We start from the raw sequence: 18,273 nt of genomic DNA on the forward strand, positions 1-18,273 counted from the left end.
GCTTTTGGAGAGTGTTATTCAACTCGACTCATTATGGAGCACAATACATTATTAATTCTTATTTAGGCACATGTCATCATATTTATGAACACTGACACCAATTAATTATAATTGCTTGCTATCTGCTTAGAAATTTCTACCTAACTAACTATTTGCAAAGTGTTGTGATGACTTGTAACAGAAGCAACCACAAGTAACTCTCCTTAGTATTTTAGTCTAATGATTTTCCAACAGATACTTCAACAATCATAGAGCAAAAAGATTTTGTTTCATTCAAAGTATCACTCATTCAATTGAATATGTTGGTCGGCAATTTGGAAATCCATCCTTCTTGATCAATAAAAGAGGGACTCAAGAATTTATTAAGTTCAGCTTCACTCAAGCTCTTCATCCATTTCACACGCTGCGATTTGTTTGATCCATCTCCAGAGCATTTCTCCTCCACAAAAGTAATCTTAGCTCTGCAGTTTAGTGTATTTCAAATATTAATGTAAAAAAAAACTAAAATTGCGAAGATCAAATAAATGAATGAAACTTGAGACTAATTTGATGATTGAGCAGTAAGAATAAAACTTACTCTTGACCAACACACAATCTAGGACTCCAACCCTCAGGTTTAACACCATCTGATAAGAAAGAATTTGCTATGATCACTCTTGCATAAGGTTTCATAGACCTTCCAAGTTGAAACTTTCCTCCTGATGAACCACTTATTTTACATCTATTAAACACAAATCCACTTGGATCATTTGACGAATTTCTATAATGCGCTGTAATAACTCCTTCGCTTTTCGGACCATTTTTCCCCATCGAAAAATATATATTACTATCCTGCATAGTCATAACCAATTTAATAAATATCAGTGAAATTATCTGATTATTCTAATACTTTAGAAGAAGAAAAAAATGAAATAGATTTTTTTACCTCAAAGATTGATTGACCATTCCCGTATATGAAATCCACACCACCTTGGATGAAACATTGTTTGAAGTAATGGCGACCAATGTCAGAAAATAGAGTATCTTGCACTCCAAGAAAACCACAACTATAGAAAACACATTTATCTGCATGGATTCTAGCCGCCACGCCTTGTGTGATGCCATTCGCCTCTACTACTGGGTTGTTCAATGTATTCTATGAACATAAATAGAGAACAATAAATGAGTTAACTATATTACATGACGAAATACGTGTTAACCCTAATATTACTAATTTACCGCGATAGTAATGCCCTTTAGAACTGTATTATTTGCTCTTGTATCGAAAGTAGCATTCTCATGTATACTCCATTCTATACTTGTGGTTTGCCTGCTAACTCCTTCAAGATAAATGCATGGTTTGTTCTCTGGAATATATATTTGCTCTCTGGAATATTCCACAAAGTAAGTTTTATAAATATAATGTCACAATAATAAATAAATATGTATAAGAAAAATGTTACATATATTAATAATTGAAAATGAGAGAAATATACTTGTAAACACCAGATGAAATTTGAATATGAATCCATTGAGAGTTTCCTGCAGGGACAGAATCAATGGCACTTTGAATTGTTTTGAAATTTTCTTTGCCAGATTGACTAACAGTAATAGTCTTCAAGGGATTGCTACAATCATCAGATTCACAAATATCAAAGAAAAGAATTACAAATATTAAAATTAAAGCAATGGGTTGAAAAAAATGCATTTTTCTCCAATTTGGTGTGTGTAATGTGGTGGTGCAAATTCAGAATCATAAGATTTATAGCAGTAAAAAAATCAAATAATCAACTTATTCCATAAGTATTTATTTAGAATTCTATTGGCCTCTAAAAAAAGTAAATATTTTTTGTATTTTGAAAATAATTTTATGAAAATTGGTTTTAAAATAGTAAAAGTTTTTTTTTCTATATATTTAAATTTTTTTTAATAACAAATATAGAACCATATATTGGAATTCAAAAAAAGTGGTACAAATAAAAAAAATTCATTTGTATAAATTAAAAATTAATTTTAAGAAATAAGTTGTTGGATAGTGAAATTTCTATGAATCTTTCATAATATACTAATATAAGTTGTTAATATTTTTAAAATCATCAACTTTAATAATATAGAATAACTCATGTATTTATAGCATAATATCTCATTTTTTTAGACGGGATTATAGCATAATATCATAGTTTCTTGATTTTGGACATTTATTCCTTATCAGGGCCGGTCCCGACTTTTTAGAGGCCCGGGGCAAATAAATTAATGGGCCTATAATAAAAAACACACGTTTAACTTGCCTCCAAAATGAAGAAAAAATTCGGAGACAAGATTAAAAATATAAAGTCTTGGTTATTTCGAACAATAAAAAGAATTTCAATGCAGATAAATAGCCATATGCAAATAATTAAGAATTCAAAATCAAAATATAATTAATTGAATTAAGAATGAGAATATTTTAATTTCCTTAATTGCTCCATTTTCTAGGCAACATCCACCATCTCAAAGAAATGAAATTGACATTTTCTCTTGCTTAAATTGTAGGAAACCAAATCATATGGCTAAAAAATTTAGGAGTAGGGGTAAACCATGTCCTGATCCTAATAAGCAGATTTACCTGATTGATAAAAAGTTTATTTCTATGATAAAAAAATTATAAATCAAAGCACAAGTATAATAAATTTAATTTCATCATAAAAATCTATAATAAATTAGATAATTATAACAAACTTTTAAATATTTTATTATAATAAATAATTTTTAACTTTATACTAAAATAAATTTTAAAAAATTATAAGAGTTTCAATAAATAACCAATAAAAAATTGACATAATTAATTAAATTTGTCTTTTTAAAAAGATGGTTTTAATTGCCATGTGTATTTACGGTAGTTATGCAGTTCATTGATGGATCCGCTGGGCCACAAGCAACATGTTGTATTTAATTTTCGCTAAAAGACATATAATTTAATATTTTAGTATTATTATTTTTAAACTACACCTCCTAAATTTTGAGGCCCTCATTTTATTGAGGCCCTGGGCTGTGGGCCTGCTTGCCCTGGCCCAGGGCCGGCCCTGTTCCTTATTTACCAAATAACAACAATCGAGAAGAGATTCAATACTTAAAAAAACACATGTAAGGACGGACGCAAAATATGGTTGATGTCAGTTACGAAAGCGAGGTAAACAAAGGCATCATAAAAGGTTACTCCTTATCACCTCAGTTATTAACACGCCGAGGGGTTAAGTTAACGACACGTGAGTTCGATTCCCAACGTCAATATTTTTATTATTTTCATAACTGGATGGCGCATCCAATATTCTTACACTTAGTATTTTCAAGAACCGAGGTAATATATCAATATTCTTACCTCTGTTTATTTTAGAAATCGAAGGATCATAGTTTTATTTAATTTTTTTCTACTATCGTCTGCACGTGAATTACAGAACCATATTACAAAATACAAAACCATATTATGCAGATGCCTGAAACAGAGACATTGTACATTTTGCCCATTCCTCAATCTGAAACTGAAATATTTATTGATTAACACCAAATACAAACTCAAAATGGAACACACTTTATAATTCTACATCAAAACCAAAACAAATGATTAAGAAACAAAAGCAAAAAATTATTTACTTACTATTTTTTCCATATTCCCTCTTCATGATCACGACGAATAGCATGCACATCATTTAAATCATTCTCTTTAGATGATTGACTTACACGTGTTGCTAAACAAGAGTCTCATAGTTTAAATCTTGATTTTCATCAGTACTATCGAGAAGATGGTTTCCTTGAAGAAAAATTGACCATCTAATGTTAGATGGATCAGTGACATAAAAAAATTGTTTTGCTTGGTTTTCTATGATGAATGATTTGTTCATGTAAGTTGTCTTTCGAAAATCAATCCTTGTGAATCCTAATTCATCGGTTTCTACACCAGTTTTACTGTCAATCCACATGCACTTAAATAAAGGCACTTTCAAAGAAACATAGTCAATCTCCAAAATCTCCTCAATAATCTTAAAGTACGCTCTAGTCGCTATTACGAGATTGTTATCTTTGGAACTAGAAAAGTACATAGATTCAGCCTCAACCTTGACACCACTATTTTTCATGGTTCTACGATCATCCTTTGATTTTGAATAGAAAAAATATTTTGTAATGTCGTATGCACTCCAAGTAATTACATTAAACTTAGGCATACATGACAACCACTACAACGCGGAAGGGCTTTAAAAGCGCTTTTTTTGGGCTTTAAGAGCGCTTAAAAGCGCTGCCAAAGCCAGCGCTGCCGTAGGCTACGAGAGCGCTTTTGAAAGCGCTCTGGTAGACCCCCCTATAGCAGCGTTTTTTCCAGAAAAGCGCTCTGGTAGGCCCCCCTATAGCAGCGCTTTTTCAAGAAAAGCGCTCTCGTAGCTTGCCCTATAAGAGCGCTTTTTCAGAAGCGCTTTCGTAGGTTGCGTTTTTTTTTATGCTTTTATTATATTAAAAAAATAAAAAATTAAAAAAAAAATTAAATATGAAACATTTTATGAATTGAATATATAAGTATTGCATATATTTATTATCAAAATGCAAATAAAACATCACTAACTTTATAAGTGCTCTAGAAGCTAAGTTTACAATCAAATTCTCAAAACACAAAATACAATACAAATATATATATATATATATATATATATATATATATATATATATATATATATATTGATTTGCTCTCTAAAAAAACTAGTTCTCTCCAGTCGAACGTGACTCCTAGATGGTCATAATTGACTTTCCAACAATGCGCAAATCAACTTCTAATTTATCTTCAATTATCCACGCATGCGTTTCCCTTATCTAGGTCGTAACGTTCCTTCTCTCGCAAGATAGATTCGTCTTCCTGAAAATTGTTCAGCCATTAGAAACATAAAGAGGAAATAGAAGAATCGGAAAAGTTCTGACTTACTCGTTTAATGTTGGCTAATCGAGCCTTATATAACAATGTTCCTAAAGTAAGTGATGTTGTAATTTCCGGTTGGAAATAAAACTTCAATAAGATCAGCTAATACCAATTGAGGTTGCGCGACTGCTCCATTGTAACAGTCTTATCATACACAAAATCACACAAAAATTGAGCATATTTAACTAGAAAATCACAAAAAAAACTAACGTGTTTCGACGTTGAGACGTACCAAGAGACGTAGTTTGAATCCGCTTGTCATATCTCCATATATAGGCTTAATGTTTCAGAAGTTAACGGATCAGAAGTTAATGTTTCATCAATCACTACTTCCACAGTCTACATCATCAGAAATACTAATTGTTAGCATATTCGATACTACTATCAGTTTTCTTAATCTGCATGATTTAGTCGAAACGAGTACTATATTTACGAATGAACTCACACATAGGATTGCATGCAATTCTTCTAAGTCATCAGGATCAGAAACATTGTAAGTGTTCTTGTTAGCATCCAAAATCTCGTCTCCCGAATCTTCGACATACTATTCACGATTTTTCAAATCAAAATATAGATATAAACCAGAATAAAATGTTTCTCTAACAGATAGCTATGGTTTCATTTCATACCTTCAAATAATATGCTTCCTTTGTAAAAGACCAAACACCCTGCAAAGTTACATGATACTAAGTTAGTAACTCATTTTGTTTCGATAAGCAAAAACCGAAAAAACTGAAGAGGATACATACATTGTTATATTTCATCCAAGCTACAGTTGGCTTGAATGAAGTTCGAGATTTTGCGTTTTCGGCCAAGCACTAATAGTTCTCCTTAACCTATACAATAACAAACCATTTCTTAGTAACATAAATTATAAAATCGCCACATAGAGGTAATATAGTTAATAGTTATGCCATTGAATGATCGGTGTTCGATCTTACTGTAGTATAGACTTGATTGGCTCTAGCTTCAACATTTGTGAAAGCTCCTATGAACTTAATCCATTCTGCTCTCTGTCAAAGTGAATGCATCTTACATAAGTTATCTAAGCATAGAAATGTAAGATACATAGAAATGTGAACCAAATGTAGGAGGGAGACATTGATAAGAATAAAGGAATTATACAGTTTGTTAAAGCTATAGATTATTATGCTATGAGAGGATTTAGGATTGGCATGACAAACTTAAAAGCAAGAACAATCTAAAATTAACAAAAGATAACACATCACATATGTTCATTCCAGAAAGAATAAATAAACCATGGAAATGTTGAAATAAATAAGCAAACCAGGAAATGAGACAACCACATGGTACAAGCTAATGAAATGTTGAAATGAATACACAAACCAAGAAATGAGCCAACCACATGATACAAACTAATGAAATATTAAAATGAATACACAAACTAAGAAAAGAGCCAACCACATGATAAAAATTAATGAAATATTAAAATGAATACACAAACACGAATGTGGGCGGACAGACATATATTTGAAGATGTTCTTCAATTTTAGATAAGAGGGAAATTACAAGTAACTTTATTCAAACATATTTTAATTCAATGATGTCAATCACAGGAAATAGCAATTTTTTCAAATTAGCTACACTATAGTGCTATACTACTGCTATAAACTCTATTGACAACACTGTTTTAATTTCTAAATTAAAATCCAGAATAGTGCAATATAGTATGAGTGAGTTGCAGCAAGACGCACCTGCTTGTGTGTTCTTCCATCAGCAAAAGAGATTGAGATATTGCAAGGAGGCTTGAAAGCTCCGACAATTAGATTCTGATCAATAACATTTGAAAAAGAAGAAAAGAACAGAGACATCAGGAATCATTCTCTACAAACATAACACAACATCAAAACCCTGACATTGAAAAACCCTAAATATCAATCATCATCTTCCCAGTTTTACTAACTCTTCAGAAATTATCAGAAAATCACGTTCATATTCAATCCAAACACAGAAAATCCAAACATAAAACCCTAAACTATCATAATTTTTCCTAAAACATCAAACTCTTCAGAAACTAGCGAGAGAAGAAGAGATATTAGAGAGCTCAAAATGTGAAAACGAAATCAGAAGGACCTCACCATTGTTCGTCTTCAACGAACCCTGCAACACATCAACACAACTTTCATCATCAAATCGAACAAAGATTCAACGACAAGGTTAAACACCAACATCACCAAACCCGTCGCGAGCTCACCATCAGAGAAAGAGAGATCGGAGAAGAAGAATAAGGTCTCACCGGAGGGAGCTGGCGGACCTTTCGCCAGAAACGGAAGAAGATGGTAGTCGTTGATTTGAATCGGAGGGATGAAGGTTGCGTCGTTGCCGTTTGAAGAAGGAGAAAGAGATTTGTTTCAACATCCAGTGGCCTCACACGAACCCTAATCCCTCTTTTGTTTAATTTTCTTTTTATTTATGTTAATCTGATTAATAATAAATTACGTTTGTAATGGGTCTTTACCAGCACTTTTTAAAAGCGCTTTGAAATGGGGGCCTTTACCAGCGCTTTTTCAAAAGCGCTTTGAAATGGGGGGCCTTTACCAGCGCTTTTTCAAAAGCGCTTTCACAAGGGGACCCTATACCAGCGCTTTTTTTAAGCGCTTTCTAATGTTCTCCTATAACAGCGCTTTTTTTCCTTGTTTTTTAGATTTATTTTTAGTGAAACCTATAGCAGCGCTTTTTCCTAAAAGCGCTTTCGTAGCTGTGCTGGCAAAACTCAAATTTGGCATAGTGAACCATTTGCAATCATCCGATGCACCACTCTCTTTAGAAATACTTTCATTAAACCAATCTATGCAAGTTCTATTATGCTCTGTCAACAACCATTTTCAATCATTCGGAGATATGTTTCCTTTATAAGAGATTTGTGTGCGGTTAAGTAAGGATCAACTTCAATACATACAAATGTGCTTGAAGAACTCCTTGTCCACTAAATATCTTAACATTTAAACCTTGAATACCTCAACCATCATAAAATCCATCATGACAAGTCTTGGGAACTCCTATGAAGTTTACATCTGACAAATAGTTTGTACAAAACTCAATAATCTGATGTGATGTACCTTACTACGATCGAAGCTTCTAGAAGATGATGATTCTTTGTATACCCTTTGAAAATCTTCTTGTAACGCTCTACCGGATACATCGATCGGAAATAAACTGGACATTAAATTCTAATCTCCCTTACTAGATGAACAAGTAAGTGAACCATAATGTCAAATAATGATGGAGAGAAAAACATCTCTAATTTGCACAAGATAATTGCAACATCAAGTTCCAATTAATCTAAATTTCCAGGATCTATAAATTTACTATATATAACATTGAAACAATCTGGTTATAGTCACCCTTACATTTCTTGGTAAGATGCCACAGATAGCCACTGGCAGAAGTTGTTACATCAAGACATGACAATCATGAAATTTTAAGTCAATTAATTTGTGATCTTTCTCTAACACCATTTTCTTCATATTTCACGAGTACCGTTAGGGAACTTTGATACCTCGCAAACAATCGCAAATTTTTTTTCTTCATTTTTAGACAGTGTCTGACATGCCGGGGGATAATAGGTTTTATTTCCTACTTCTTTCGGGGCTAATTCTTGCCGCATACCTATCACAACCAAATCTTTGCAGGATTTCTTAGTATCGTTTGTCTTCTCTTTAATGTTGAGAAGTGTTCCAATCAAACTATCACATACATTTTTCTCCATGTGCATCACATCAAGACAATGTCTTACATCATGACGTGACCAATATGGAAGTTCAAAGAGCGCCGACCTCTTTTTCCAAGAATTCTTTTCCACATGTTTTTTTGTTTATTTCCAAAGACAATGTTAATGTGTTTTTGTCTTCTATAAACGTCCTTCCCGGTTAAGGGTTATGGAGCGATATCAAACTCCTGCTCTCCATTAAAAGCCTTTCTCAATCTACACTACAAATGATTAAGTCTTAGAAATTTCCGATGCCCAAGATAAACTGTCTTTTTTCCTTTTTGTAATTGGTGGTGACATGTATCATCTTCACATGTAGGACACACTTTATGACCCTTGACGTTGTACCCAAACAAATTACTATATGCAGGAAAGTCATTGATTGTGCAAAACAACATGGCACGCAACTTACAGTGATCACCTGTATATGCATCATCAACATCAACACCTTCCTCCCACAAAAGTCTTAAAACTTCAATCAATGGCGATAAATAAACATATATGTCGTTCCTTGGTTATTTTGAACCCGGAATCATCACCAATAACATCATATACTTGCGCTTCATGCACAACCATGGAGATAGGTTGTAAATTAAGAGAAGAACATGTTATGACGTATGATTAGTACTCAAATTACAAAAAACGTTCATTCCATTGAGGGAAAATCAAAGCCTAAGGTTATTTGGTTCATTAGCAAAATCTAGAAACTAGGAATCAATTATCTTCCATTGCAATGAATCAGTTACATGGTGAATTTTTCCATCATACACTCTTTCATCTGCATTTCATCTAGTATTATTTACGTCACTAACATTAGCAAACAATATCTGGAACCTTGTAATTATCAGTAGGTACCACATCACATTGACAGCAACACCTTTGCTAGTTGCACCATCATCGTCATCAACACCGTTGTCCTTGTGTTTGTAGCACAGAACCCCACATCTCGGGAACTCGTTCGAGTTTTAAAACTCTTTCCTATATAGATGCAATCATTACGAAAAGCATGTATTTTTACATAGTCCAAAAGCATTGAACACAATATCTTATTGGACTCATAAATACGGTTTGGCAAAATGTTACCTTCGGGAAGCATTTCTTTCAACAATTCAAGCAATTTAGTGAAACTTTTATCTGTCCATCCACCTATTGCCTTAAGATTAAAAAGTCTTAACACAACTGACAATCTTGTAAAACCTTTACATCCAGGGTACAACGAATCTTCCATGTCTCCTTGCAAAGTATCTACCATATTAGCTTTCTTGAAAGCGTCGACTCCAATATCAAGAATGATGTCTTCTAGATTATCAGTCATACATTCATCATCTTCAACTATTTGTGATAAAGGTCTCTTTTTTGTCCCTTCACCATGCCATACTCATTTCGTACCACAATGATTGAATATAACATCCCTTGGATGTTTTTGCGTACTATAGAAATTCATGCAAGGACACCAAAAAATCACATTGTTGTTAGAAAGGTTTTTATCCACGTAATCAAGAAATTGTAACAATCCTTTCTCATACTCGCTACTTAATCTATTGGAATCCAACTACACTCCATGATCAATTAAAGCTTCTGAAAGTAAAATAAAAAAGATTAGAAAAATATAGCTTCTCAACAATAACAACAACAACAACAACAATAATAAAACAATGCGCAGAGAACAACAAGAACAACAGTAATGGAGAATAACAAGAACAACAATATTGGAGAACAACAAGAACATACCGCGAAGCTCTTTTGAAAAGAAGTGTTCTTTCGTTGGCTAAGCTCCTTGGAGAAGAAGTGTTATTTCGTTGTCTACGCTCTTTGGAGAAGAAGTGTTCTTTCGTTAGGGCTCGAAAATTGAACTAGATGGACGCAGGAGTCAAAATTTAAAGAAACTTTATCTTGGTTAAACTTTAAAAAATGAGGTAGATTAGCCAACCTAATAAAGTGTAGTGTTTTCTATTTTCAGAACGCCCATGTGACCACGTGTTTGCATATTTAAATTTTTTAAATGCATTTTTTACACGTCTTTTTGATTTTGATAAAGGGGGAGAAGTATACCATCCAAAAAAAAGTAAAATATACTTTCTACTAAATACTTCTGAATTCAAATATAGTCATAACTTTAAAATTTTCTTGTCATTTAGAAACACATATGATCATTAACTATTATTAATTATAACAGTAACTCTCTTAAGCATTTAACTTGAACTGATCATCCTGCTAATACATCAAACTAAATGTTTTTTTCACTCAAAGTATCAAGCATCTAATGCAATATGATAGGTGGCAATTTGGAAATCCATCCTTCTTGATCAATAAAAGAGAGACTCAAGAATTTATCAAGTTCATCCCCACTCAAGTGCTTCATCCATTCCACGCGTTTCGATTTATCTGCTCCAGGTCCTGTGCATCCCTCCTCCACAAAAGTAAGGTTTTCTCTGCATTAATGTTTATTTCACATATTAATGTCATGTTGTGTTAATTTGATGATTCATTGGTAAAATAAAACATGTAATAAAGAAACGTACTCTTGGCCAACATATCTTCTCTGACTCCAACCCTCAGGTCTAACAACATCTGATAGATAAGAATTTGCTATGATCACTCTTGCATAAGCTCCCATAGCCCTTCCAAGTTCAGTCTTATATCCTGTTCCACTTATGTTACAATTTTTAAACACAAACCCACTTGGATCATTCGGCGAATTTCTAAATTGTGCTGTAATAACTCCATCCATATATTGACCAGATTTTCCATTTGAAAAATATATTGTACTTGCCTGCATAATTATAAACGAGACCAGATAAAGGAGACCAGGAGAAGCACTTGTCATTAATGATTTTTTTGGTAATAAAATTTTGTTGTCATAAAATGATGAACAAAAATCAATTTGATTGTATTTGACCTCAAAGAGTGATTGACCATTTCCATATATGAAATCGGTTGCACCTTGGATGTAACAATTATTGTAGTAATGGCGACCATCGTCATCGTTTATGGTATCTTGCACTCCAAGAAAAGAACAACTATAGAAAGCACATTTATCTGCATGGATTTTGACAGCTATGGCTTGTATGACGCTTAATAATACTGGGCTGTTCAGTGTGTTCTATGAACATGTAGAGTACAAAAAATAAATTAGTGATATAATATTCAATAATCATTATACTTTAAATAAGTATAATTGTTTTACATAAATAACTACCGTAAAAGTTATGCCCTTTGCAACAGTATTGGTTCCTTTTATATCGAAAGTAGCTTTTTCATGAGAGCCCCATTCTATACTTGTGGAATCACTACCAGCTCCTTCAAAATAAATGCATGATTTGTTCTTTGGAATTAAGACTTGCTCTCTGCATATATTGCACAAAGAATATAATGCAATTTTGTAACATTTATAATTCAATGTATAAGAAAAATGTTACATATATATATATATATATATATATATATATATATATATATATATATATATATATATATATTGTATATGTAATTGTAGTTGAAAAAGAGGAATATACTTGTAAACACCAGAGGATATTTGAATGTGAATCCATTGAGAGTTTCCTGCAGGGACAGAATCAATGGCACTTTGAATTGTTTTGAAATCTGCATTGCCTGATTGACTAACAGTAATGATCTTCAAGGGATTGCTACAAACATCAAATACAAGAAATACAAATATTAAAATCAAAGCAAATGATTGTAAGGACCACATTTTTTTCCAAATGGGTGTGCGTAAATGGGATGCAAACATAACACAATTTTAAGATTTTATAACATTAAACACTTGTATATAAAATTTATTTGTGCAAAGTATCCACAAACTTTTTTTGAATTCCATAAATATTAATTTAGAAGACTATTGAATATTTTTAGACTAGTGTTTTTAGCTTTTAAATAATAAAAATTATTTTTAAAAATGAAAAGAATAATTTTGCAATCCTATTACATAAAAAGACATCATTAAAAATTAAAAGATAGTCAAAATCAAATATTTTTTTAAAAAATATATATTTTAAAATTCATTTTTTATGAAAAAGTATTCAAAAAAGTTTCTAATTTATATATTTTTTAAAAATTTTAAAATCCAAAATAAAAATAAATTAATAGGATAAAAAACCTAAAAATAAATTTTAATTAAAATCCGATTAAGCTAATTTTTCATTTAAAGTTTTATTTTAATTTTAAAATAATTTTTAAACAAAAGTATATAATTCTATAAAAGTTAGGATAGACTTCCAACCAAAGATTCACTCTTTCATAGAGGTATTTCTTTATCGGTAGATAATTCCAAGTGTGTTTTTTGTGGTGTTATCCGGAAAGTCGGAATCATTCTTTCTTTGTTTGTTCTTCGGTTAAAGCGGTTTGGATTGCGGTTGCTATTTGGATTGGAAAACCATTTGGTGGCGTGGAGGAAGATTGTTTTTTTGGTTTTATGGACCGGTTCTCCTTTTGTAAAAAAAAGAAAGTTAAAGAAGGTAAATTAGTAAGAGTAGTTTGGTTAGCCACCTTATGGACCATTTGGCTATATAGGAATGGAGTTTGTTTTCGGAATAAAGTGTGGAATGTGGATAATACGATTTGGAGCATCAAGCTTTTGGTTTGGAAGTGGGCGTTTATAGGAGATATTACACATCCCATTTGTAGTTTTTATGAATTTAACAAAGATCCTTTGTTATTTCTTTCGTAGTGTCAATTGGTTTGTAATCTCTCTCTCAGTTTTTTGGGGGGATTTTCTCCCCTTTCTTGATGTAAACAGGTGTTGAGAACCCTTAGTTCTCTTTTTAATACAACTTGCTTACTCAAAAAAAAAATCTAAAAATATACATGTTGTTGGAAAAAACAATAAAAAATGAATTAATAACTTTTAATTAAAATAATGCATAATTTTCAAAAAAAAAAAATCTACATTTAACTGTTAACATGTCCCTAAGTGCACATGTTAGCATTATCCTAAAAGTTTTTTTTAGAAAACTCTAAAACAAACATATATTTAGTAAAATCTTTTCTTTCAATTTTTTTTTATTTATAGAAATTAATTAGTCAAATTATACTAATGTAATAACATTCTTAATAATCATTAAATCAAAGAGTTTTAAAAAATTACTAATTTTATAATCTAAAAAGAATGAGGAAAAGAGTGGACAAAATATATTATAAGTCATGTATTATGTTATTTATTAGTCAATTTTTACATTATAGTGTGAGACCTATTTATAGGATTCAATTAGGCTAATAGAGTTTATTAGGAGACAAAGTAATTAACATCTATAAAAGTTTTAATTTATAACACTCCTTTTTGGATGTCGATAAAAAATTCAAAGATGGAGATCAGACATTCACGATGGACTCATCCTCACCCAAGGATTATAGCGATATTGCAAATGACCTAGGTAGTGATATGAGTAAGGGTGACATAAAAACTTATACATATTTTGATTGTAGCAAGTAATAAATATAAGAGTATCAAACCCATAGGGAATGATTGTTACTTAGATTTGACTTTGTAAGGATTCTATTTTTTTGTTGTATTTTAAAGAAATGAGTAAGGAGATAACTATATTGGATGTAACAAGTTCAGAGTTACTGAGAGCAAGAATGTGAGCAGTGTGAAAAGGAGTGAAAATATAGTAGGAGAGATTGAGTTGAGCATAGATCCATTAATATCATTTGTGTACTTAGGTGTTATGACGTACGTGCGGAGTCGTGACAAGAAAGGTCAGAGTAATCTTATGGTGTATTTCTACAACATTTAGAGCATGCATACCATGGCAAGGGTACAAGTCTCTTAGCCTCACTTATAACTCAAGTATACGTCTTTAGGTAAATCTGAATTCCTTAATGGTTGCAGTTTCTTATCTATAAGTAAACTAGGTCAAGTGAATATGTCTATCCTACTTTTTCAACCACTTTTACTCATGAAATATGCTTGTTGTAGAATCTCTCTTCAACAACAAGCAGTTACCTACTTCTAAGTTGATCATTCAAATAAATAAGTTTTTTAACGATAAAACACATGGTAAAGCAAGCACTAATCACACATCATATAACTTAAGCATACCTTAATATTAATTTAGTTCAACTACAAAGGTTTTAGCTCATGGTGAGCCAAGTACAAACAACAAGCAAGATTCCTACCATAAACATCTCAAAGCAAATGAATGATAAAAGATATAAACCTAAGAGAAGAATGGAAGAGCTCCTTAGGATGGATAATCTTCAGGAGACATCTTCAGTCGCATCATTGCTTGTCAGTTAACACCAGAAAGGATGAGGAAAGAAAACTCTTTCGTACTTCACTCTCTAAGCACACAAAACTCTTTGTAATTAATTGCTCTTCAAGCAGCCGAACTCCTTAGTCTTCAGGTTCACTTCTCTATTTATATGCTAGGGTTATGGGTTGATGATTCACATTGGATCTTGGGCTCGAGATTATGAATTCACAACAAGCCTGAATGAAATTGCGCCAAAACAACCAAAACTTGTGTAGCACGCAAGGAACTCATACAATAAGGGACAGAAGTGGGAGACAAGGAGGATTGTGGCAGGATCCACAACAGGGGCAGGTGGTGTTGTCTGACCACAATAGGGTATGGATGTACCTTCTTTTGTCTTCTAGCTCCTCCACTACCAACCTTACATTTTAATGCGCTTTATCCTCTTTTTCCGTTCCACCAAGCTCTCCCTCCATTTCAATATTCCCTTTCACACTTTCCTCAAGAACCAACATATTCTTTATGCCTAATATTCATTTCATGATGTCAGCTTGCGTTGAATGTTTCTAGTCCACTACAGTCTTGCCTTTGCTTGACCCTGCTAAGATATGATCACACGAAAACACAAATAAATGATGAAAAAGGGAGCACCTATTGTACTCCATACTAAACACCAATTTGACTATAAAAGACATGAAATTAAACTAAAAAGCATATAAACTACAAAAGACATAAAAACATAAAGTCATGCATTAACTCACAAAATGTGTGTTAACATGCTATCATAGAATGAGGAAAGGAGAATATGTAAACCATAGAGGAAAGGAGTGATAATCAAGCTATTGGGGAGAAGAATCGGGTACAAGGCTTTCAAAACAAGGTAGAAACAAATGTGGGGGAGGAAAGGTATGATTAGCATCATTAACTTGAGAAATAATTATTTTCTTGTTAACTTCACCCATGGGGGTGATCACCATACTTTACTTATGGATGGACCTTGGTTCATCTATGATACTTACTGTGAATGAGTGGAGCCTTAATTTTCATCCAACAAATTACACGATTTCAAATGTGGTTGTTTGAGTTTGCATATCTGGATTACCGATCGAATACGATGATGCTAATATGTTGAAGTTTATTGGAAATTGTATGGGAAAGACTGTTAAAGTGGATAAGAACACGTTGATGCATGAACGTGGAAATTATGGTAGGCTATATGTGGAGGTGAATTTAACTAAACCGTTGCTGGCCATGTTTAATTTTAAAGGAATGAGTTACAATGTGTAATATGAAGGATTGCACCTTCTATGCTTAAATTGTGGAAAGTTTGGCCATTACAAAGAAGGATGTCTAGAAAAGAAAAAAATGATAGAAGGAGGGGCAGGGTAGATCATGTTAGCTTCAATTGTTAATTAACTCTACTAGAATTCCTTTGAAGTTCACTTGCTTGTTCCTTTTCGGCCTGAATCTTATTCAATCTAATTTTAGTGATGTAACATTGCTATAACAATTCTGCATAAGTGTCAAACTACTGGTGAGTGATACTATGTCAATCTATCCCCTAAGGCCAAGTTTAAATTGGTTGATCTTACACTTTTCGTTAGGGGAATATAAGGATTGACTAGAACAAACCCATATGTCCTAAACGTAATTTGTGAACTCTGCCACTAACATTGTTCCTTGACGAAACTGCTGAAACTATAATTCCTTATGGCCCGCAGACTATCCGCAAAGTACTTGTCCAAGAATAGTTCTTTGAAGTGCTTCTAGTATTTTGAAATACCCGGAGTAATCATAAAAGCTGAGGCCCTAGTCCACCACCTCATTGTTGGTCCTCTTAGCATATGAGTAGCAGAGGTTACTTTCTCCTCTTCACTGCATGGAGATACAAGAAAGATTCATTCCATGCTAGTAAGTTAGTCATCTTCCAAAAACAAATTGAGACTTCCTTCAAATTCAGGGTGATTCATCTAGTAGAAGTCCCGAAAGCTTTGATTCCCCACCCCTTGACGAGGAGGTTGAGGTTGCAAACGCATTTACTACAACATCTATATCAGAAAATCATGTTATTGATATTGCATATGCAAATGACATTGTTGTTGCTGGTACATCATATATTCCCAAGGATTCTCATCATGTTTGCATCCTCGGTATGGTTTAACCATAGTCATACCTATCACATTGTCGCGGCACGAAAAATATACCCTAGAGTATTGCACGCTCGAAATACAACAGAGTCGCCACCGAACTTTAATTTTTCTAAAATGAAAGATAAAATATCGATAAAAAGCACGAAAGAAGAAAAAAATGGTCGTCGCAACAAAATAAGGATTCGGGAGACGGTTATGCAAGGGGAAGATACTAGCATACCTCACATCCTTTGTACTCAAATGAACCTATTTATTTAGTTTAGCGAAATAATTTTTTGCTTATGTTACTTGCAATCTTCTGATTATTGAGCGAAGAGAAAGAAAGAAAATTATTTTTGGGGTCTTTTATTATTGTGACTAACAAGACTTTGTGTCTCACTCCTATGTATCTCCAGGTGCAATGGAGAACTCAAGGCTACGTAGTTCTAGGTAGAAAATGCTTGTGGGTTGGATCATTTTAGCGAAAGATTCTCAAGTCGCATTCGAACAGAAAACATTGATGCCTAAAACATGGATAATTGAATATTTGCATCACTTCAAGAATGGATGACTGAATCTGGATCATCAAAGATTCTTGTGATCATCACAATCGAGTGAGAAATGTTTGATATTTACATGTGGAAGCACTTTTTGCATCGTCGCAGAATGGACGGAGCGTCTTGCGTTTTATGAAAAGGTTTTGAATTCAAAAGCCAAAAGGCAAAAGTATTGATTTTAAAGATTGACTTTAAGTGAAGACAAGTATTTGAACAGGGAGCTCTACAACAGTATCCAAATACTCAAAAGAGGAAGAGGTCTAAGCCCAATCACTCCCCTTTCGTCCAAAATTATTGTGAAAAGTGTGAGGCGAGTAGAGTCACAATTCTTTGGAGAAAGCCAAATCTTTGGACACTGAGCTCTACAACAATGTCCTATTACTTGGAGAGGAGGGGGCCTACACCAAATAATTGGGCTAAACTCGTTTTATTTACTGTTTTTTAATTAGGAAGACGGATTCCCAAGCAGTAAGCTATGGAGCAATATTCGAGTATCCAAGAAAGGAATAGGCCTACGCCTAATCACATCCTTTCTCATTCCATTTGTTTGAGAAAAATATTTTGAAAGAGACAACTTGACGTTGAATCAAGTGTTTGATTATAAAATTATTTGAGTGAAAGGGGAAAAGGTACTTGACATTGGATCAAACAATTAGGCCTTCAATTGAATTTGTTTGGAAAAAGTAGACTTGGCGTTGGATCAAACGTTTTTATTCTTGTTTGAAAA

General features: G+C 32.8%; 2 protein-coding genes and 1 long non-coding RNA gene across 5 annotated transcripts; all 3 read right to left on the reverse strand.

Moving 5' to 3' along the window:
- Positions 1-289: 289 nt before the first annotated feature.
- On the reverse strand, positions 290-1,687 carry LOC131620083 (probable pectinesterase 55). The gene is made up of 5 exons (XM_058891104.1): positions 1,476-1,687; positions 1,219-1,366; positions 926-1,135; positions 578-831; positions 290-461 (listed from the first exon to the last, which is right to left on the reverse strand). The coding sequence occupies exons 1-5, from the start codon at positions 1,685-1,687 to the stop codon at positions 290-292; spliced, it is 996 nt and encodes a 331-aa protein (XP_058747087.1).
- A 3,005-nt stretch (positions 1,688-4,692) lies between these two features.
- On the reverse strand, positions 4,693-7,348 carry LOC131618424 (uncharacterized). 3 transcript variants are annotated; one of them, XR_009288836.1, is made up of 10 exons: positions 7,176-7,348; positions 7,018-7,039; positions 6,634-6,708; positions 5,860-5,931; positions 5,668-5,754; positions 5,548-5,586; positions 5,364-5,462; positions 5,151-5,257; positions 4,925-5,062; positions 4,693-4,858 (listed from the first exon to the last, which is right to left on the reverse strand). It is a non-coding gene; the product is annotated as an uncharacterized LOC131618424 (long non-coding RNA). The 3 variants fall into 3 exon arrangements; XR_009288835.1 differs by having other exon boundaries at positions 7,134-7,348; XR_009288834.1 differs by having other exon boundaries at positions 7,018-7,348.
- A 3,432-nt stretch (positions 7,349-10,780) lies between these two features.
- Positions 10,781-12,360, reverse strand: LOC131620084 (probable pectinesterase 55). The gene is made up of 5 exons (XM_058891105.1): positions 12,164-12,360; positions 11,848-11,995; positions 11,548-11,751; positions 11,171-11,421; positions 10,781-11,080 (listed from the first exon to the last, which is right to left on the reverse strand). The coding sequence occupies exons 1-5, from the start codon at positions 12,358-12,360 to the stop codon at positions 10,909-10,911; spliced, it is 972 nt and encodes a 323-aa protein (XP_058747088.1). The 3' UTR covers positions 10,781-10,908.
- Positions 12,361-18,273: the final 5,913 nt, after the last annotated feature.

This window comes from Vicia villosa, linkage group LG7, assembly GCF_029867415.1.
Source record: "Vicia villosa cultivar HV-30 ecotype Madison, WI linkage group LG7, Vvil1.0, whole genome shotgun sequence".
Classification (NCBI taxonomy): Eukaryota; Viridiplantae; Streptophyta; class Magnoliopsida; order Fabales; family Fabaceae; genus Vicia; species Vicia villosa.